Source organism: Scleropages formosus, chromosome 21 (genome assembly GCF_900964775.1).
Source record: "Scleropages formosus chromosome 21, fSclFor1.1, whole genome shotgun sequence".
NCBI lineage: Eukaryota > Metazoa > Chordata > Actinopteri > Osteoglossiformes > Osteoglossidae > Scleropages > Scleropages formosus.
In genome coordinates this window covers 9,769,710-9,792,418 of record NC_041826.1, presented here as the reverse complement: position 1 = coordinate 9,792,418, position 22,709 = coordinate 9,769,710, and the positions used below count along the sequence as shown (strand labels likewise).

General features: G+C 51.0%; 1 protein-coding gene across 7 annotated transcripts in view; it reads left to right on the top strand.

Annotated features, from left to right (window-relative positions):
- Window positions 1–22,709, top strand: part of LOC108920310 (E3 ubiquitin-protein ligase Jade-2-like) — a 44,006-nt gene that overhangs the window by 9,113 nt on the left and 12,184 nt on the right. For all 7 annotated transcript variants that reach the window (XR_003797194.1, XM_029247344.1, XM_029247343.1 and 4 more), the window contains exons 3-9: window positions 557–642; window positions 7,398–7,555; window positions 13,176–13,336; window positions 14,891–15,102; window positions 15,220–15,387; window positions 16,233–16,349; window positions 16,868–17,326. Coding sequence is in view for 6 of the 7 variants with exons in the window: in XM_029247344.1 (XP_029103177.1) it covers window positions 557–642; window positions 7,398–7,555; window positions 13,176–13,336; window positions 14,891–15,102; window positions 15,220–15,387; window positions 16,233–16,349; window positions 16,868–17,326 (1,361 nt within the window). In the remaining variant the exon portion in view is untranslated. The remainder of the gene's footprint in view (window positions 1–556; window positions 643–7,397; window positions 7,556–13,175; window positions 13,337–14,890; window positions 15,103–15,219; window positions 15,388–16,232; window positions 16,350–16,867; window positions 17,327–22,709) is intronic.

The window sequence follows — 22,709 nt, the reverse complement described above, 5'->3', positions numbered from 1 at the left end:
TCCCAGCTGTCAGGGCAGACACGCATCCCATGTGCCCCGCACGGTGGAGGGCAGGCTTGACTGAAGTCGCTCGCGCCCCGCGTGTCGGAAGTGGTTCTCACACTCGCTCTGTTTATATCGCCGAGGGAGTTGGCAGCTGACAGGCGCATTGATTGCCCCGCTGGTGTGCAGCGTATGAAACGTGGGAGTGACGAGCGTGGGGTGGTGGGGATGGAAAAAAAGGCAGAAGTCAAACAGAAATGTCCCCCATTTGCATCATTCATGTAACTGACGTCTTCCTCAAAATGAGCATGCGGTTATTTCTTCGTTTATATAGCCGGGTTCTTTTTAAGCGGCACAGTTCTGAGCAAGTTCCTTGGCCAAGGATACCGTGCCAGGAAGTGGGATTTGAACCCTAACCCTTGGATTCGAATGTGCCGTCTCTGTCCGCTACACCACCTGCTGCCTTACCGTCACTAGGCCCACAGTCAAATAGCATTCTGCGTCATGAACGTGGTGATGTCTTCGCTGTGCTATGTGTTTTGATCGAAGCTCTGTGTTGACCGGCTCCTCGCAGGTCATGTGACCTCCTGGTCGCGGTCGTCCAAGAGCATGGGGACCAATAACACGTGGGCGCGTCAGGGGCAGAAGAAACCGTCAGAGGTGAGTATTCTTTTGCATGGCTGGTTGAACCTCTTGGAGCAGAGCACCTGGGCATCACAGAAGTAGAAGTTCTTCTACACTGTAGCTGTAGTGGGGGTGCGGTGGCGCAGTGGGTTGGACCTGGTCCTGCTGTCCGGTGGGTCTGGGGTTCGAGTCCCGCTCGGGGTGCCTTGCGACGGACTGGCGTCCCGTCCCGGGTGTGTCCCCTCCCCCTCCGCCCTTACGCCCTGTGTTACCGGGTTGGCTCCGGTTCCCCGCGACCCCGTATGGGACAAGCGGTTCTGAAAATGTGTGTGTGTATAGCTGTAGTTTGAAATAAGACTTTGAGTCCGAGCCGTGTCATTCGAGTCCTGTCTCCGAGGAGCTGAGGAGCCTCTCGCTGCTCGATTAACAGGGATTCTTCTGCACGCAGCAAATCGCAGCATTTAAGCTGCAGGTCAGTGGAACCCCTGGCACAGTGTTTGTTTTAACACATTCTACTCATAACCTGCTTCTCCGCTGATCTGTGCTCTCTGCTGAAATTCTCGTCGGGATGCAAAACGAGCATTTTTTTAAAAATATCGCCTATATAGGAGCTGCGAGTCGGGGGACTTGCAAGTTGGGCGATGTTTGTTTGCGTGTGTGGAGGAAGTGGCAGATCCTTCGCCGTTGCCCCCCCAGGGGGGCTCCGCAGCGGATGTGAATGCGCGGCCGTCACCGGGAAGGTGCACAGGCGTCATCGCGGGGCGCTTGTTATTGAAATGTATTCAAGGATCTTGTTTGATTTCTTCCGTTTCGTCAAAACGTGCTGCACGTTTCGACTTTCACGACCAAAAAGAAAATGACATTCATGGAAAATATTCAACTAACACGATGTGCCTATTTGTACTGGAAAGTCACCCAAGGGTAGTGCTGTAGCGATGTGGGCTTTTTGGCTGTTTGGGAAACGTTTGGGAAATTGACATTGAGCTTCATTGTTGCAAAAGAGGGAGAGTTATAATATGTTATTTACATATTATTTCTAATTACATTGCGTTATTTACTCATGTGGTGGATTCTTCTATCCAAAGTCAGTTCTATCCAAGTAAAATTAAACAGTGTTCATCATTTATGCAGGTGGATATTGAACTTGGCCCACTTTCGTATTTATTTGGTATACTTTGTATGTATTAAAGCAGTTTCGTGTCAGTACTGTGCTTTATTCAGTAGGTATCTGAGTGAAACAAACACCTACAGAACCGGATGTACCCCGACATACCGGCAAGAGCACTGTGCTGCTTCACCTCTGACCCCTCGGTGACACGCATGACTGGTTTAAAACTGAAAGCCCGTCTGTTCTCCCCGTGTCCCTCGGAGCTGCTGAACCCGTTTCGGCATTCAGAATGCATCTCAAACCCATCTCTTTCCGAACCACTTCTCCCCAGATCTCCTGACGCGGAGTACAAAGTAGATGACTCGTAAGACACCATTCCAAGAAGGACTGAAGCTTGTTCTGAAGGCAAAGGGAAGCCCTATTCCTTATTAGGTCCTTGATATTACTATATTGTTGAGTGTTTCTCTTGTTTTATTCTTATTGTTATCTTTAACCACCACTTGGAGGAGATTCTCACTCTGCAGGGTTTGTACCGAAACATACCTGTGAAACTATTCATTTTACTTATGAAGGTTTTCTCAGCGTATCCCTTGATGGTAGAAAAGCTGAATTCACTGACTGCGGAAAACTGCTGCCGTTTGCCAAAGGCACGATCGGTATATTTCACGTATCTCCAACTGTAATTTAGGACTTTCTTGGTACATTGAGTTTAACCTGCAAGTTTTTCGGTTAGGAGCCAAATTCTCGGAGCGCATTGGAACTTCGTGGATCCCGGTGGGAAATGAAGACACGTGTCCCACGAAAAGGGCCGGTCGCACCGTGTGAACTGTGACAGATTGGGCAGCCAGAGCAGACGCCGGTCACTGTGCACCCAAGGGGCAGAATCCTGCAAGATTAAAAATAAGTCAAGAGGAACAGAAGCTACCATCTGCCCGGTGCTGGAGCTGCTCGGGCTGGGCGTGGAAGAGCCGCAGGGGTCCGTGGCGACCAGATGCAGGCAACCTGCTTCAGTTCTTCACAGGTGCCGCACAGGGTCCCAAGGTGTTGGGAGGGGAGAACTCCTGCTGCGGCCTTTACCGGTCAGGAGAAACGAGGGCATCATCGTGCAGAACAAGCGCTGGAAGGGCAGAAGGTCCTTCAGTAATTAAGAACTTGAGTTGTGCCTTCACATCCCACAAAGTGCGCTGCTGTTGTACTTTCTGTGGAGGTGCTTTGATATGAGCTCTTTTAGTAACGATGGCCAGCTACATAAAAAAATGATCTTAGTCAGAACTTGGTCGCAAATATTACCATTGTATACAAGATGCAATAAAGATCATGTTTTCTATCAAAAGATTTATTTTTATATCATTATTTGTGCTCAGGGATATGAATGACACTGATGAAACAACAAGACAGATTGAAATCTGCCATGCTGATGATGACAGCTGTTAAAGAGAAGATTGTGAAATGTGTCAAACGTATGTTCTGCAGATATTACTGCTGTTTATGCGCCAGGGTTAACTTGTGTCCGCACGTGTTGGACACTGAGTCAGCAGTTGGAGAGTTTTTCCTTTGGGCTCCCTGTAGCTTGTGATAATGACACTTACTGCGACGGCGAAGATCGGATTTGTAAGATAACCTCTCGTCCGTCTTTCTGTTTCCGTTTATCTTCTGGAAGGCCCCGCAGAAGCGTTCTGATCTTTGCTTTGCATCTCCTTCGTTATCTCATTATACGTGCATTTTCTTGAGTGCATTTCAAACGTCTCGAGTGGGTTCTGTTCACTTGAGCTTGCAGCATCCGTTTGAGCTGATGTCATTAAAGGTGTCGCCGGATAAATGCAGCGCATCTGAACCAGATGACCTTTGAAATATATCTCCGTCTGAAGTCACGGTTTCTTCACGGTTTCTTTTCATTGAGCCTGGAGACAGTTGTGTGTTTTACAGGAAAACTGAAGGCTAATTGGCCTCCAGGACTGTCTGCTGAAAGCCATTCTGTGGTCCCGCTCGGTTTCGTACTGAAGTGCAAAAGCAGTTTTAAAATGGGGGTGGAAACTAAGATCGGCATGGGAGGAAAAACAAAAAGTTGCTCTTGTTAAGCAAGTACTCTGTGTGTGAGGAGCAGTTGAGCTCTCTGACTCATCCAGACAATGGGAATCCTCTCTGCAGTCTGGTATGGGTGGTTGGAGACTGTTGGCAACCTCATCACTGAAAAAGATCAGTTCCAACAGGACTGAGCTGCATGTGTGGCTCTTGTGCTGCTGATGACAGGGAAGTCCACCCTGCCTGGTCGGATGACCCAGCAGTCAACCTGTTTCAGTGATTTGGGTCCTGTCTGTCTGGCCCGACTTGGGCCTTGGTTCCAAAACTCCAACTCCTTAAAGACCCCAGACTGAGTATCTTGGCAGCCTTTTTGGTGAAACCCAATCCTGGTGGAAAGGGAGAGTAGGTGCTTACTTTTTTTAGTGAATTCAGAGTGCTTAAGAAATGGTATTTGGATAATAGATGCATAATGGTTGAGGAACTAAGACCTAAGCCCACCTTCAAATCTCAAGTGGGAACTGCTGAACTTCAGAAATCGCTCCCTAAAAAACCTCCAGCAGAAACAATCAGTGAGAGCTGCTGTTCATCGATCGTAGTGCTTTGGGTTGTTCCAATGCTTATTTATCAGTGAAAGTTTTCTCGGCTGTGTGTGAACCTTTGTATGCAAACTTCTGTGTGCAAATGCTAAGCAGGTCAGAGTAATTCTGTCTACAGGAATCACTGACCGCAGGACAGAAGTGACAGTATAGAGAAGATCCTAGTGAGATCAGGTTCTCTGAAGTACTGTCCTTAGCATGTTGTCCCTACCCAATACATATATTTGTCTGGTGATGACCTCATGGGTGCCCCCGCCTTATGGCAGCAAACTTGAGAAATTTGTGATGCAAGATATTCTAATGTGAGACATGAATGTGGAGATCCATGGAGGGTTTAGGAGTTGAGTGGCAGCCCTGGTGTGTGTTGGGATGATGATGATCATGATGATGATGAGGATGATAATGTGAACGGTGGCTGTGGCTTTAAGGTGATCTCAGTTGGATCGTTACAGCTATAGCACCTGCTGTCAAGCTCAATGTATGTTTTAAGAGACTTCCAGAACATATCGGTTCAGTCTGCTGCAGTTTTTTCTCATCATTTCTATATTTTTTTTTAAACACTGGTAGAATCTGTTACCTGGTTTATATTAAGGTTTTCAGGAAACAGGAAATATTTTTCTTTCCCACATCTACACTAACAGTACACTACCTGGAATTGCCTCCATATGTGGGAACTGTAGGATGTAGTGGGGAAAGAGCACTTTCAACAATAGGCCTTTTACCTATTGCTATGTAGGCCTCTACATGATTGCCAGAGCTGCAGGGTAGAATGTGATTTTTTGCTTTCAGTAAAGAGTCAAAGACTTAAACAGAAACGTGAATTCCGTTTGGTTAGCATCGTGCCCCTAACCACATGCGAAATGCTTCTCCTTGCAGTCTTGACGATGTTGCTGTTGGATGGTTGCCATCAGTACCGATGTCTGCAACACCGGTATTACAAATTTGCCCTGTGCAAATTTTTTAAACCCAATTTCCTGTTTGGAGAACTAAGTTTATGGAGAACTGGCACTTTTCCTAATGTAGGTTCTCGACTTGGTAGCAGACTGATCTGTCCTTAGCATCACACTTACCCAACGGCAGGTGGAGTAGCTATTTTGGTATGAAACCAGGGACCTTGTTGCCACTCCCACACCGCCGAGCCAACGCGGAACACCTGGGGCGCGGCACAGACTGATGCATAAAAGGCAGCGTCAGACCAGGAGCTGACGCGGAACCTTTTTCAGCCTTGTAGCTTGCGACCTCCTTACCGATGCTCTACTCCTCCCTGATCCCTGATCCCTGAGTCCTTTCCGTGTCCCGTAACCCTAGTCCTTAGTCCTCCTACCTCCTTATGATCATCGACCTCTTCCCTGTGTACCGACCTTGCCTCTTGGATTGTCCCTGTTACGTTGTTCGTGCCTCGAAGACCTCTTGCCTGTCCCGTGACCAAGTCCCTCGAATTTCCCTGAATAAAGTACGAATTCCACTCCGCACTTGGGTCCGCCACTTCCTTCCGGACCCAGCCATGACACTTGTGATCAGTTTTTCTCAAAAATGATTTAGCTGTGGTTGGGCAGTATAATGAATCTGGTTTACTATGGGTTGGTACAGGCGGTGAATTTACCTTTGTTGTTCTGGACTAGAGACTTGACCCCCAGCTCAAACTCAATCCACATGCAAATGCTGTCCTTTGTGCCCTCACACTCTTCAGCTGTTGCTTGGAATCCTTGAGCTGGGTTGTTTATTCACTTTTTCCAATTCCTCTTGTTTTGCCTTTGCAAACATAAGCAGTCCACCCCGTGAGAAGAAACCCGCCCCTCCTTTAATAAAAACATGAGATTATGCGAGATGAGGTGGTCATGGGAAGCCGTGCACAGAGAAAGCCACAATTAATCGAACTGCAGTAAGTGGGTTTGTGGAGAGATGATAAAGTTTATAATGAAGACTGCGTTTTCCAGGCTCATTCTCTCATAGGGACAGGTGTTGCATGCTTGACTTTGAATGATGTGGGTTTGGAAGCCTTTTTATTACATGGCCCGATAATATCAGTACTCAAGACTCTAACATGGTGGGGAACTGCTGGCAGAGCAGTTGACTGACTGACTGGATTAACTGACTGAATGACTGACTGGTCTAAAATAGATTGACTGAATACCTGATGGGGGTGCAGTGGCGCAGCAGATTTGGCCTCTGCCTGCTCTCTGGTGGGTCTGAGGTTTGAGTCCTGCTCGGGGTGCCTTGCGACGAGCTGGCGTCCCGTCCTGGGTGTGTCCCCTCCCCCTCCAGCCTTGAACCCTTTGTTGCTGGGTTAGGCTCGTGCGTGTGTGTGCGTGTGTGTGCATGTGTGTGTGCCTGACTGAGGAGCTGGGCTAAAACGGACTGCCTGAGTGACTGACTGGATTAAACTGGACAAACTGACTGGACTAAAATGAACTGATTGAGTGACTGACTGGAGTAAATTGAACTGACTGAATGACTGAACTGCTTTACTGGACCGACTGGATTCATTGGACTAAAATTGATTGACCAACTGACTACCTTCTTCTTAGAATGATCTTACTATGATTAAGTCAATATTATAAGCGTTTGAAGGAATTCGTTTTTTTCCGAGGGGGGAGATGAAACCAGTACAGACGGGATGATGAAATTAGTAGTGGGCTGGTGAAAACAATTAGTCTCAATGTTTTATTTCTCATAATCTGATTACAGTAGATAGGGGGTGCGGTGGCGCAGTGGGTTGGACCACAGTCCTGCTCTCCAGTAGGTCTGGGGTTCGAGTCCCGCTTGGGGTGCCTTGCGACGGACTGGCGTCCCGTCCTGGGTGTGTCCCCTCCCCCTCTGGCCTTACGCCCTGAGTTGCCGGGTTAGGCTCCGGTTCCCCGTGACCCCGTATGGGACAAGCGGTTCTGAAAATGTGTGTGTGTGTGTGTGTGTGATTACAGTAATATTCCCGCCCAAAGTGTTACACACGACTGTTTTCTTGCAGCTTGAGAACCTTGTTTTTTCAGCATGGCATCTGTCACGTTAACCCTTGTGGGCCTGGACAACAGAGTGATACCAGCTCCTGCCTGCGTCTCCCTTCGCAGGTGTTCCGGACCGACTTCATCACAGCCATGAAGCTGCCCGACTCGGCCCAGCTGAGTCCCGAGGAGTTCTACGTGCTGTCGGACGCCTGGCGGCAGGAGTGGGAAAAGGGAGTGCAGGTGCCGGCGAACGTGGAGGCCATCCCCGAACCCGTGGTCAGGTACCATACTGGGAGAAAGAATAAACTGTGATTGGTCTGCATTTCTAGCCCCAGGGACTCGGGAATGAAACATTTAGTCTGATCTTAAGGTTCAATAGAACCTGCATGGCTTTGAAGGAGAGACCAGCAGAAACCTTTCATCCCAGAAAACATCTCCTCCTTCCCCAGCGGGTTATTAATGTCTTTTTTATTTCATTTGGTGCCTCTGTGACGCACAATTGTGGGCAGCTATAAGACGTCAGCCCTGCAGCAATGAGACAGCGCCAGGCTGGTCTCACAGCGCCCCCCCCCCCCCCCCCCCCCACATGAGATAACCGCATGGCGCACCACAGAAGACGACAGGCAGGCCTTCTCCTGGGCCAAGTGGAAGCAATTAACGATTACATAACAGAGAAAGAGGAGCTGGCGAGGCCTCCTTCTCGGACGTCTCGCTTGAAGTCTCATGGAAGAAGGAATAATTACATGTCCGAAGCGATTTAAAAACGTGAAAAAGGGGCGGGAGATGAGAAGATCTTGATGTTGCTTTGTTTTTGTACAGCTGTGAACCGGAAACGCATCATGTGGAAGCTCATTGTGACCCAGGACTTGGGTCAGTCATGGACCCAACTTCAGCAGCTTGCTGACTGTATGTGTGTGTGTGTGTGTGTGTGTGTGTGTGTGTGTGTGTGGGGGGGTGACTGAGAGGCTCACACACTGTGCAGGAGACATGGAGAACAAGGTTACGAAGCATGGCAGAAATTCGCTGCTGGTCCCCTAGACAGAAGTAGGGTTAGATGTTCTGTGGTCTGTCCATCCATCAGGTCCGTCCTTACGAGCTTGTGAAGGAGATGTTTTTGTGCAGGTGTGAAGATGTGGTCTGGTGTTATTGGTGTTTCACGTGTCCCGAATCGTCTTCCAGGTGTCTGTGGAATCGGACACTGTCGTCGGCACAGTCATCGACGCTGACACGCATGTGTTTTACCAAAGCGTCGTTTGCATGCGTCACCATCCCCCAGGGCAACAGCAGTGTGTGTTTGCTGGTCCTCTGGGAGCATGCCACTGGACTGTCATTTCTGACTGTCCCCCATCGTGCCCTATCCAGGACCTGATGTGGCATTCCAGAACAGCTGGCAAACAGCCGGACGCTCTGACCGCAACCGTCTGGCTGTTTCTTTGGTCCGGGAACCACAGCCTCGAGCACGGTGTGTGTTACGGCCACGTAGTTCCAGAGTGCTGCGGAGGTGGATCCCTCGAACCCAGCGCTATTCCTGTGGTCTCGGGTTTGCATGCGGACACGCTTGGTTCTCATCTCCGGCCCCTGATCAATATGGCGAACGCGCTGTTCTTCATTCTTCCTCGCAACACACGTTCGCCTTTGTTGTGATTTATTTGCGTCGTTTCTGCTTTGTTTTGTTTTTGTTGTGTTTTTTTTTTTTTTTTTTTTTTGGCTGATGTTTTGAAGGAGCGGCAGAGTGAGTCAGCCGCATCCCGCTTACTCACAGCAACACCTCCCGCCCGTCTCCAGTCTGTTTCAGCTCGCACCTCCCCCACCGGGGTAGCAGCGTGCGTGCGTTTGTGCGCGCGTGCATGTGTATCCACATGCGTGCGTGTGCGTCAGCGGGCCGGGGGTGCACGGTTCAGCCACGCACACAGGCGTCCTTCGGCCCACCCGCCGCCGAACCGTTGACCTCTCTTCCCGGTGTCACGGCAACAAGAGCTCTCGTTGGACCGGTGCTATTTCCGTGCGTTTGGCAGGTCGGAAGGTGCATCAGCTGGGCTGCTGCCCTGCAGCGGACACCTACTTATCGCTCATCTCTGCGCCGTAGGCCACCGTGCCCCTCTGCTCCTTCCCATAATGCAATGGGGCTTCTCATTTCTTCTGAGATTGCGGCATTGACTGCTGCTTTTTGTTTTGAGTGACCTTGTCCACTCATGCACTCATTCACCAGGGCATGTGTTCAGAAGCTCTTATCCAAACAATGGTTTATAGCTGCTCGGCTCTGGCTGCTTGTACCGGCGTCTCAGGTTCTCCAAGGAACTGAAGTACGAAGCTTTAGCGCCCCAGGTGTATTTTTGTCTCGCAGGAACCGGTCATCTTCCTGCTCGCACCGTCCAGCCCTTGCGATGAAGATGTGGTGTGAAGGAGGAGGAGGAGTGTGCAAGAGCCTCTTGCTGCAAGGGGGCAAGAGACAGTCACTCAGGTGGCGGGAGTGCGGAAGAGGGTAGGGCCCGGCCTGGGACTTCCGCTCCGGACGGGCCAGGTGTCACGCCCGCACAGCTGCACCGGACGACCCCCACAAGACACAAGTGCGACTCGCACCCGGGCGGCGCTCGCTCGCACCGGAAGCGCGCGGCTGTTTCGTTGGACCGCCTCGCTCTGTAGGCTTTGTTGACCTTTTGGTCGCAACACAATGGATCGTGATAAAGAAAACCAAACACGCGCAGCTTCTCGAAAACGTCACTCTTCCAAAAATAAACAGAAGTGGGAAAACAGTCTGTGCGCAAATAATAAACCGCCTGCAGGAGACAAGGCTGAGCTGGAGGTCCTTGGCCTGTGACCTTTCGCCCTAAATGATGGCCGGCTCAGGCAGAGGCTGCTGGGAGAATCCTGGCGAAACTGGACTTGGCGGTGTAGCTGAGCAGCAAGCGAGTGTGTTTGGGTCCCTTCAGCAGTTCTCACACACACACACACACACACACACACGCACACACACACGTGCACGCTCTTCCAGTTCGCTGGGCTAGCCCCCTGGTCCACTGACAACGACCACATCCACTCGACGTCACTATGGACCCAAGGGGCTGCAGGGCGTCTCCGTTGCTCTCTTGTCCTTTCCTTAATGGCTTTGCTTTCTTCTAATTGCACCTCCATTATACTTCTCTCATCCCGTGTTGCCAGGAAATGATTCATACGTAGCTGCCGGTCAGTCGATATCTACGGTGACATCAAAGGGGAGTTTTCCTGCACCGCAACAATGCGTGAGGTTCGGAGGTAAATCAAGCGGGAGGAATGAATGGTTGGCAGCGAGAGGACTTTAAATCGACAGCGCGCCGGTCCCTCTTGACGTCTTCCTGGAAATGAGCAACGGCACCATGGCGAGGGTCACGGTGTTGGTGACTGGAAGGCACACGCAGGACCGGATGCTTGATGACGTGTTTTCGGCCAGCGCGGTCGCCAGGGCAGCAGGTGGCATTCCGGTTAAAGCCTTGTCATCGAGGGATCTGGGTTTGAACCCCAGTCCTCTTTCCAAAGCACTTATTGATACAGCAAAAGTGACTCAGCTGTATAAACGGGTAAATCGTTGCGAGTCGCTTCGAGTGCAAAGACTGTAGAAGCTGCTTTGTAAAAGTGTAAAAATGATTAAATAATTAATATTGAAGAATGGACCCAACCCTCCTCTGTTCCTCCCTCGCCTTGCCTTGAAAACCACGCGTCAGGTTTGACTCAGCACCTTGCACGCGTGCAATAGCGGGCCCCGATGTACAGTAGGTCAGAGGCCCGAAACGCTCAAAGACCGCTCATATCATTCGTGTGAAGAACTCCGGTGAATGTTGGTGCGAGCCTGTGTTGTGAGGCTCTCGTGTATTTAAACGCTTTACTTTTCCGGGGAATTTAGTTGTGCTTCTTCGCGCAGGCGCTGAAATGACAGCAAATCGAGTGTGTCGTGCTCTCCATGTATTTGTGGAAATGTTGTCCTACCCTGACGTCCTTCATCGGAGCTCCTTCAGCAGCTCCCACACACACAAGCTGGGACCTCAGCAAGCGCACGCACACACACACACACACACACACACACACAGTGAGACAGTCATGGGTTCCCAGGAGCCACACCCTGACCGTCAATCCCTGACAGGAGATACAGGAGTTGCAGATGTTTCCCTTCCACTTACCTGTGTTTCCCTTTCTCTGAGTTTTATGTGTGACACAGTGGGGGGTCTGTGTTGTGCAAGGGAAGAGGGGCAGCCTAGAAGACCCCCCATGTGGGATGCCTCTTTCCTTCCACTGTGCAGTCCTCCTTAGAGAACGTGGGAAACCCTGAACAATGAGAGGGACACTGTGTGTGTGTGTGTGTGTGTGTGTGTGTGTGTGTGTGTGTGTGTGTGTGTGAGAGCTGCTGATCTTTCTAAGTCCATTGTCATTCATCCCCTTGAGACTCTCTGTGTGTTCTCATTGCTCTGCGGAGGGTCAGGGTAGAGGATCGCTGCCTGAGCAGGTAGAGAGTACCTGTATGTACACACAGGTGTGTGTATGAATCGTTGAGTTTAATTTTTTTTTGTCTTTATGACCAATGCCTTCTCCACGCTCTGAAATGCTAGACGTACTGGACTGATTGGAGTGCAACCCGTGATTCAGTTCACTAGCCTGAGTTTGAGAGAGCCGTCCCTCCTTGGGTCACCTTAGCCGCATTTCATCCGGCGGAGTCAAACCCGTCGACTCCGTGTTCGTTGCCGGAGTCCCCGAGAGTCCTGTCCAAACGATGGTGCACACCACACGGCTTCACGTTCTCACTGCCACGTTCTCTTCCGCAGCTGCTGATAATCATTGCCATGCGTAAAAATATGTTTTATTTTAGTATTTGAAACCTGTTGTGTGAGGGTTGTATATTGATGTTATATGTCATATGTGCGTGTGTGTGTGTGTGTGTGTGTGTGTGTGTGTTCAGCAGTACAAAAGCCTGGCGTTGGGTTCGATTTTGATCTGAACAGTGCAGTATTGGAACAGTAACACATACTGAAATCAGGTGCATTTTTGGCCGGTAAGAATAGGAGTTATGGCAGAAACCCTGTGTTAAAGGGCATCAGGTGAGAACGCAGCTGGTGCCGTCGGACCCGTCCCTTCCATTTTCCTTTTCTGGTGGCTCACGTGCAGAAGCTGCCGTGCAGTTTTTCGAACCGCAGCTTCGCTCATCTTTGCATCAGTCACTTGTGGTCCAGATGGGGGAGTGCGGGAATTCAAAGCGGGCAGAAAAACAGAGCGTCTGCGCGGGGACAGCTCGGGGGCGCCCCCCCGGCCTCGGTGGGGTGGCCATCGGAGCTCCAGCTCGGTCCCGGACATGCCGGTCCGGGTGGAGGTGTGCAGCAGCGCGGACCCTGATCGGAAAGCGCTCGACGATGTGGCACGTCTGCCCCTCGGTTTCGTCTCTCCCCCCCTTGTTAAGAGCGTGGCGAGGCGCTCGGGTGCCTCGGGGAGGTTCACGTGGGGGTCACGGCTGTCCTGTTGCGCGAGCTCTGGATGGATCCGTTCCCTGACCTGGAAACCCAGATCTGCTCTACTGGAAGCAAATTAAACTTTTACATGAATCCAGCGAGTGCAGCTGCTGCCCCGCTGTGGGTCTGCAGGAAGTGTATCACCTTGTTATGAAACTGTGTGTCTCATGCCAGGTTAAAGTGTTTTTACACTGATTTACCCATTTACACAGCTGGGTCATTTTTACCATGTCGATTTAGGCGAAGTATCTTCATTGAAGATGATACAGCTTAGCTGAGATTTGGAACCTGGGTCCTTTCAAGTCACAGGTTTAATGGGCCTTCTAACCACTACGCCACCTACTGGCCTGGTGACTCCACTGGAGGTGCCCATGTGGTTCACTGTGCTTTTGTATCCCTGTGTGTGTGTGTGTCTGCGTGTGTACAAATGCAGGGTGGTGCCAGAGGTGATCCACACCCCACCCCAAGGCCAGGGAGCCACCGAGAGGAGGCAGGGTGATGCGAGGACCCCCTTGGAGCCGCCGTGTCGTTACGACCTGGACGACCTGGACGTGTACTGGCTGGAGCTCGTCAATGCCGAGTTCAGGGACATGGGTAAGGCGCTGCGTGTCACACGTGATCCGCACGTGACTCGGAGGAGCCTCAGTCTGTTGGCTTACATGACCCGCCTGTAGAAGAGTAGCTTCGCCCTTCAGTGTGAGATGAACCAAACAGGTGCTTCGCAAAGAACTGTAGCTTTTACATTTGAACGTTGTGGTTGGGCGCCATGGTGGCACATTGGGTAGTGGTGGTGCCTCATAGCTGTTCTGTGGGTTTAGACATGGGTTCAAGTCCAGCTCGGTCTGCGTGGAGTTTTTATGTTCTTCCTGTGTTCACACGGGTGTCTTCCAGCTACTCGGGTTTCTTCCCTGGAGAAACGTGTCAGCTAAATGAATAAACGTAATGTCACGATCTATGCTTCCAGCGTAGGCGCTGGACCACTGGGATCCTGCACTGCTTTCTAATAATGGATTATTGGTAACTCCAAATTGGTTATTGATAATGTATAAGTTAATTATCTGTTCTTGGAGCAGGACTTTCCCACGGCCACCACACGCCTTCAGGCACCTTCCCTTTGGACAAATATACAGTTGGGCTCCCTCCTAAGCCCGTATTGGTGTCCACTGACTTGTACCATTGAGGAAGCTTCCGTCCGTCCCCCCGGTGTGTGTTTAGCAGCGTGTCTCGTCGCAGCACGCTATTCCCAGGCGGACCCTTCCTTGGACCTGTGATCGGATGCTGGCTCCGTCGGTTCCGAAACTGACCACATCTGCAGTTTGACCCTCTGTGGACAGATTGGAATAACTGGACATTTGTGTCCCCCGAGAGCTGCTTACTGAGCCAAAGTGTCTGCTCCTACATGGGAAAAATGAGCACGTTGCCGTTGTTCCTCATCAGCTCACGTGATGCTGTGCAAATAGTAACGCGACCGCAGGCGAGGCACGTCTGCGTCCAGCCGTCGCCCTTGCCACGGCCTCACGCACTCACACATTTGAGCAAACACGAATCTGCTGTCTGCTCTTGGTCTGAATGGAGGTTTATCTCAGAGTCGCTAATAATAAATCTACGGTTAACCAACATCCAACCGGGTTTCCAGGACCAACAACAACTGTGTTATCGACTCCGTTTCCCAGCATCTGCTGGAAACGTGTCTGTTGCTCTCCAGAGCAGGGTGTGGACTGAGACGGGGCATGTCACTCTGCCCATGTGAACGATGAGCCATCATCACAGGACCAACCGCGCAGTGACTGCATGACGAGATGTGTGAAACACACTCACAGGGCGGTATGAGAGCGAATAGACACCTGCTTCTGGGAGGACCATGTTGACTTTTCACTTTGAACGCATTTCCTGTTTGTTTATTACTTTCACTCTAAGATGTTTTTGCGTAAGGAACAGCTTAAATTTGTGATGACGCAAAACTGTATGTCTTTGGACTGTGGGAGGAAACCAGAGCACCTGCAGAAACCCACATAAACGTAGGAAGAACACAAAGAAGACCCTCTCTCGGCTGATGTAGTCTGTAGTGTCGGGGAGGTTGGCTGGGGATTGTGGGCGGAGCCAGTGCCATGGGAAATCAGTGACTCATACCCGCTCCAACCCCAACAGGGATGGCAGCGCTGGACGAACTGACTATGGAGCGGGTGATGGCTGAGCTGGAGAGGAAGTGTGAGGAGAACACGCGCCTGGCCATCGAGGCGGAGGAGGGCCTGGGTATCGAGTATGACGAGGACGTGGTGTGCGATGTGTGCCGCTCACCAGAGGGGGAGGACGGCAACGAGATGGTCTTCTGCGACAAGTGCAATGTTTGCGTGCACCAGGTGTGTGGGGATAGGGGTGGGCATGAGCCCTCCTTTCCACAGCGCTTTCGACCACATTTGTCTCGGACCGGAGTGGGATAAACTTTCGTGCCCCTTCTCTCTGTCTCCCTCCTGCAGGCATGCTACGGGATCCTGAAAGTCCCGCGGGGCAGCTGGCTGTGCCGCACCTGTGCGCTGGGGGTCCAGCCCAAATGCCTGCTATGCCCCAAAAGGGGCGGGGCCCTGAAGCCCACCCGCAGCGGAACCAAGTGGGTCCACGTCAGCTGTGCCTTATGGATCCCAGAGGTAAGGAGGATGTGGCAACATGAACCGGTCAAGCTGGCTCATCGAGTGCGTGTGGATTCCATGCGAACCCCCAATCGTGGGAGGTGCTTATAATATCCATCCATTTGCACGTTGGATGTTCAGTGCAGGGTCATCCAGACCTTATCCTGAAAGCACGGTCTGAGGCAGGGTACTTCCTCGGCAGGACACTGGTCCATCAGAGGACGTCTCTTTCTCTCACACACACACACACACACACACACACACAATGGGCAATTTAGCCCACCTGAAACAGATGTCTTTGAGCTGTGGGAGGAAACAGAGCGCTTGGAGTAAACCCACACAAACTCCACACACACTGAGCTCATTTCGAAGCCACATCCAAACCCACGGCCCAGGACCTGTGAGGCACCGGTGTCACCCACTGCACCACCATGCTGCCAACCGTTATTTGACACGATGATCTGATTTAGTCGCCCTATCTGCATTCCTGAGTAAAACGGAGAATCGATGATCTGAAGCTCGTTGACTACGAGTGGAAGAATTGACTCGTTGTCCTTGGTTTGAAAGCTGCCGTACTGGTCAGCCTGAGCAGCGACAGCATCCGACACTTTATGGGCCTCTTTTTAAGAACGGCCTAAGTGTTTAACTCATGCGCTAACATTTTTATCTGGAACCCATAAACGGGGGGGGTATAAGTTATGCTAAAAATACATTGTGTTCTCCTCCATCCTCTGTGAATCACTCAGAACTGAGGAGCGGTGGAAAAGGAGTTGGGTTGGCTGCACGGGGGGGAAGAAAGGTATCTGTTGCTGTTTTTATGTGATCCTCCCACCCACCTGCCTGGTGTGACTTGTTTGGAACAGGTGAGCATCGGCTGTCCGGAGAAGATGGAGCCCATCACAAAGTGGTCCCACATCCCCCCCAGCCGCTGGGCGCTGTCCTGTAGTCTCTGCCAGGAGCTCACGGGCACCTGCATACAGGTGGGCCACACCCACACCCACCCACTCCCTCCTCAGCTTCGGCTCCAAAATCACAAACCCCGGAGGGATCGCTGCATTGTCTGTGTGTGTGTGTGTGTGTGTATACATGGTACTTACCCCAAATCTGTCCTGTAAGGCCTACCCAGCTGTATGAGTGTGTACACCACTGCAAGTCACTCTGGAGAAATGCATCGGGTAGATGTAGTATTTGCAATCTATTTGATGTGTAGTTACTGCTACGGTGTTCCATGGCAAAAGCGGTGGTGTCGGACAAAACAACCGGGCTTCGACGATCCTGTTTTTGTATCTGTAACTGTTAATCTGCTGTGAAATCCAATTTAGTTGACTCCGAGTTGAATGTCGTTTTGGAGGAAACTGTCTGCTGAATGGATGCTAAATGTAGACCGAAAATGTAAATCGCCGCAAGTCGTTTAAAATGGTAAGTTACCTTAGAGAAAAATGTCCGTAAAAGGAACGCGTGTAAATTCCCCGCTTTCTGTGCCCTGACCCGACCCCAGTGCTCCATGCCCTCCTGCATCGTGGCCTTCCACGTGACCTGCGCCTTCGACCACGGCCTGGAGATGCGCACCCTGCTGGCCGAGAACGACGAGGTGCGCTTCAAGTCGTACTGCGCCGAGCACAGCGCCGTGCGGGGCGGCCGACCGGAGCAGGCCGGCGCCGATCGGCCGAACTCCACCGAGCTGGAGAAGGCAGGCCAGCGCAAGCGGAAGCTGCAGGAACTGGAGGATGGGTTCTACCTCATGGTGGAGCCCAGGGATGTGTCACACGCCCTGCGCCTGCCCGAGGCCCACGTGGACTTTGTCTACCAGTTCTGGAAGCTCCGGCGGAAGGCCAACTTCAACCGCCCGCTGCTGCCCCTCAAGCAAGACGAGGTGGACAATCTGGCTCAGCAGGAGCAGGACGTCCTGTACCGACGCCTGAAGCTCTTCACCCACCTGCGACAGGACCTGGAGAGGGTGAGCCGCCGCATTTGATCTCGCTGTAGGAAACCGTTCTTGCTACGTGGACACGGCCGCGCTTCAAAAAAATACCGAACGCGGCTGTCCTCCGGAGTGCTTCATTTCGCGGTTAAGCAATTTTGCACAAATGCGACGACTCGTTCGACTCCAAATGAGCCATTGATCGCAGCGATGGGGCTGCGGTCCAGGCCAGGGTCCTCAGCCGCTCGTTCGCTCAGATGTGCTGCGTTGGTGCCGCTGCTTTTGAAATTCACCGAGGACGTGGCATTCTTCCAAGGGCAAATAATGTATATTTTTATTTTTGCTTTCTGAACTTCACGCTGTAAAACTTCAATTTATTGTGGCCAGAGGTGCAGTAATGTGTTTTCTGGTCGCAGCGGCTGAACACCCCCATGCTCACATGCCCTTTAGCAGAAAAAAAAACCTTTCATTTAGGATTTGATTGAATTGCTTCCCAATTAAAATTACACTCGGAAGCCTGACACAGGAGGAATTTCCCCTGGCGGGGTGAGCCGGCTCTTTGAAATTAATTTCAATCCTCTTAACCCCGATCGATAGGCAGAAAATTGCGGGTATTTTGTGTGCGGATGCATTTTGCCCCTCCCCCACCCCCGCATCGCAGAATGCTGCATTTGCATTTCTCTCTGTGGATAAACATGGCCAGGATCAGGCTAATCCTCGCTGCGAGGTGAGCGGGTCGCGCTCCGTCCTCTGTTGTTCGGCACATGCGAGCGCCGGTCGGGATCCCCGGTCTGCAGGGGTCGACCGGGCCGTTAGAGGAGGGCCTCCAGCCCTCAGATAGCACCGGTGGGAGCTGTGGTGGGCTGTCGGTGGGGAGGAAATTGGTTTATTGCTCCTCGTGTATCGCCGGCCAGGGGCTCCCACTTAATTTGATGCGTTTGGTCCAGTGAGCCGAGGGAGGTGTGGAGACAGAGAAAGGAGCCAGGGAGGCCGGAATTGTCTCGTGCCGCTTTTGAGCTCCCGAAGCGCGTCTGTGAGCTCGGGAGAAACTGCTGCTGACCTCCGGAGTCACGTTCTGTCTCGCTTTCTTTTAATCTCGCGTCACAGACAAAATGGCAAACGAACCCAACAGCGGATGCTTCGCGCTGCTCTGATGCGAACTGGCAGGGCTGTCTGTGCCCAGGAGCCGCTCTAGCCGGATGTGTACGAGCGCGTTCCATCACAGCGCCCTTTCATGGTGCAAACTGGCCGCGGCTCACACGCACCTCCTGCCTGGAGAAAAGGAGTTTCCGAACTTGACCGCAAGCCCGCGCTGCTCCGACTGCCTTCCCAGGAAGCCGGTGGAACTCGAGCCGGATCCGCGTCAGCGTCGGCCTTGACCTGCGGCCAGAACATTTAATGTGCCGTCGAGCTTTGGGCAGGATGTTTAGCCTGTAATTACCCCAGATCCCCTCATCCCAGAGGTGGCTAATGATGCCCTGGAGAGAGGAGCACCTGGGAAACCATGCTTTGGGTTACAGAAAAGGAGTCTCTCCCCACATCTGTGTTTGTGTCATATTCTGAGTGTGGGACAGAGCGTATGATCATACGTTTGCACGCTGCCCTCGCTCGCCGCGCCCGATCTCGCTACCCAGAGCCCGTACCCCTGGCGCTCTAGCTTTAGCCTGTGGGTACAGTAAAGGGCAGGATTGAGGGGGGGCATAAGATGTGATGAAACAGCATTTCATATTGTTTCTCCCTTGTCTGTGGCAGCCCTCCCCCCCTCCCCCCGCCTCCACTGCTTTCTTTATTCTTTGTCATTGCCTTCTCTGGTGTTATGCAATGGGAAGAGATCACGGAAAGGACAGAACTGCAGAGAAACCTCTTTATTTCTCTGCCCCAAACACCAGGGTATTCAGTTTGATCTGACTCATCATCCACAAACAACAGACTCTAAAACGGGCGCTCAGACAGGTGGATGATTTGGAAGGTGAAATTCTGGTTAAGTGCCATACTACAGCAGGGCCCCTATTGGAGTGTGAGTTGGTGGCCCTCTCAGTGCACAGAAGACTTGCTCTGAAAAAACCAACTCAACCTGGCAGCTTCTTAAACAGAACAGCTTCACAAGACCCTGCAATGTCTGCTTGGGTTATGAACAAAACATGAGTTAGAGTATAAATATTTATGGCAGCACTGTCATAGCCCGGGTACGGTGTAGACTTTCGGCCTCGGCATGCGGCTCGGCCGTTGTGCCTGGATACTTCTCGGTCGGATGAATAATTGAAGCGGGCAACCTTGAGTTCCTAACAACCTTGGCAGGTAAGAGAGCGGGAGACGATTAACCCGGTTGCACGGTATAAACCGAAGGGCAGCGCAACGAAATTGCTGGGTCTCCCAGACCAGCGGTGGACGGCTGTAAGGCTCTCAAGAGCGCAGGAGTCGGCCCTTCATTTTGGGTTGGACATTTGACATTTGGTGTCAGACTGCAGGCAGCAGCGAAGACACTGGCGCCACCAACCCTTCTGACCCAGTTACGTGGGGGGTGGCGGTGGGGACAAGACTAGCTGCCCTGAAACTGACCTACCTGGGTTCTTAATATTTTATAGCAGTGAAAACTTAAGCTAAGCTCTCTGCTGTTTTCATTTGCTAGCAGCAATTTGATTTGTCTTGATTTAAAATTACAAATATATTGACATTATTATGTATTCATAATATTAATATATTCATTAATATTCCTGTGTTAATGTATATATTTAAATATTTTCAATTATATGTAACCTTGGGCAACATAGCATAGCACCGGTGCGTGACAGCTCCTAGCTGTGGGTTCAGATACAGGCTTAATCCCTCTCAGCCTATGTGGAATGCGTGTTCTCTCCGTGTTCGTGTGGGTTTCCTCCAGATGCTCCCGTTTCCTCCCATCATCCAACGTTGCGTTTCGGGTGAACTGTTGACTCTAGATTGCACTTAGTGTGGGCATCCCCTCGAGGGTGTACCCTGCTTCCCCCTCTGTGTTTCCAGGATAAACTCTGCACCACTGCGACCCTGCACTGGACAAGCGGTTACAGATAATTGATAGATGCACCAATAGATGTATGTATAGCTGTTCATACACCGTATGTAGCCTTAGTTGCACTAAGGGTTTATATATGGCAGAGGGAATCTACCCTTTTGAAGTCCTTTAACACTGCTTTTTGCTCCAGGTTGGTTTGTCTTGTTGCCTACAGCTCCTTCCAGACCACGTCAGTGACAGTGAATCCAGCCAAGGAGACCCACGCATGCGTCACTGTGCTATGAAATGTAGCTACCGAATGCTTTTGGCGCTACGTGCGCACTGATACCATACATCGCCATCTCCCAGTCAGTCTTCTGTTATTACTCATTCTTTTAGCTGATGCTTCTCTCCGAAGAGACTTGCAACAATCTGTCCATTTATACTGCGGGGTCGTTTAAACTTGAGCAAATCAGGGTAAGTCCAAGATTGTGCGTCTAACCGCTGTGCCACCTGCTGCCGGGAAATGGATTGGGATTTGTTACCCGTGGACTCACGCATGCAGCCCTGACCCTGAGAACTGACAGCTGTGTTTCGGATAGTCTTGGAGGGCAAAACTGGCACCGTAGAGAGCGGAGCATTTATCAAAGGGGCTCTTTATCTTGTACAGTCAACATTAACTTTGTCTGGCCCTGCAGATTATAGGGGTATAATAAACGGAGGGATTGCCTGGCTGGCACTGTGAATTTGGAGTGCCGGGAGAGCGATGGGGGTGGGGTGAGGGTGGGGCTGCCGTGTAACTGCTTCTCCATGGACTCGGACCAGATGCGCGTTAGATTCCACGGATCTAAAGCGCCTGCCAACTTGGAGTTTTACCAGAGCTGCAGTGGACATGAGAGGACTCTGCGCCATACCGTCCCATCATGCTCTTCTTTCTCTTCTACTGCTGGGTCACTGAATTGGTTTGTCGTATTGCAGGTATAGGAAGGATTTATTTGTCACAAACTCACACTTTTTTTGTTTAGAATAAATAAAATAATACATAATAAATAAGTAATAAAGAATAAAAAGTCGTACCATATGAAGTGGCACTTCTGCACATCTCTCTAGCTGTCACAATGTACAGAAAATGTAAGTAATTTGTAATTATAAGACTCAAAATATCTGTGCTTAGGTATTAACTTTGCTTTTGCAGCAACATTTCAGAATCCTGTGTTTGCCAATCCACCCCCCCCCCCCCCCCCCCCCCGGCAACTGCAGCTGTTTTTGCTGAGGTTTGATGTTATTGTCATGATTCATCAAGATATAATTGGGTTTTGATTATGATACGAAACTCACATAATTTGAAAGGATGATCCTGCACCGGTGATGCAGTCTGTTTGGCTCAGAACAAAGGATTTGATTGTCTTTCTGGTTTTGCATTTGTAGGCTTTGGGTGAATTCTGTTTCTCCTGAAAGATATACAAACAAAAAAAAAAAAACTTGCATGAGCCAATAGGCCCGACTAATAAGTGCAGTTACAGTATGTACATGTCCTGCATTTTTAGGAGTGCAGTTGGTTTCCCTAGAACAACATGGGTCTGAATAGCAGTCTGACGTTATAACAATAACTCTTTTGTGTGGACCGCAGTGCTTTGCTTCTCGTAGGAGTCATCAGTTTGCTCTTCTTGACTGTAACATGAATTCAGTCTGTGAGCCCATATTTCCTGTGCTCTAATGGTTCAAAGACGCAAGAAAGGACACCTAGTAAAGGTGCGGAGCAAATATGGGGAATTAAGGATGACGGATGCTTTTCTAGCCATAGTACACACACACACACACATTTTCAGAACCGCTTGTCCCTCACGGGGTCACGGGGAACCGGAGCCTACCCGGCAACACAGGGCATAAGGCCGGAAGGGGAGGGGACACACCCAGGACGGGACGCCAGTCCATCGCAAGGCACCCCAAGCGGGACTTGAACCCCAGACCCACCGGAGAGCAGGACTGCGGTCCAACCCACTGTGCCACTGCACCCCTCCTAGCCATAGTAATTTCATTTAAATTTAGTGCATGGCAGGTCTGAGTGGACAAAACCATTCAGAACACCTGTGGGAGGTAAACATGAGGTAAACGCATGACTGCAGGGTGCCAGGAGGTCCAGGGAAGGTCTACAGTTGGGTACTTGATGCATGTCTCAAGGAGGACAGATGAGACCCAAGTGCAGTGGGGTTTAATTAAGGACTTTACCACTGAAGCCAACCTGTGCATGCTTGGTGTATCGGCCACACTTGGCAGCAGGTGGTGCAGTAGTTAAGGAACTTGGGAGCAGAAGATGAGACCAGCAATGGGGAATGTTACTTTGGACTGAAGTGTCTGGATCTTGCTAGGTGGGAGGATTACTGCCCCTTCAGGCTAACTTTCACAGGGGCTGACTCGAGACGGTGACGTCCTTGGCGGTGGCTGAGA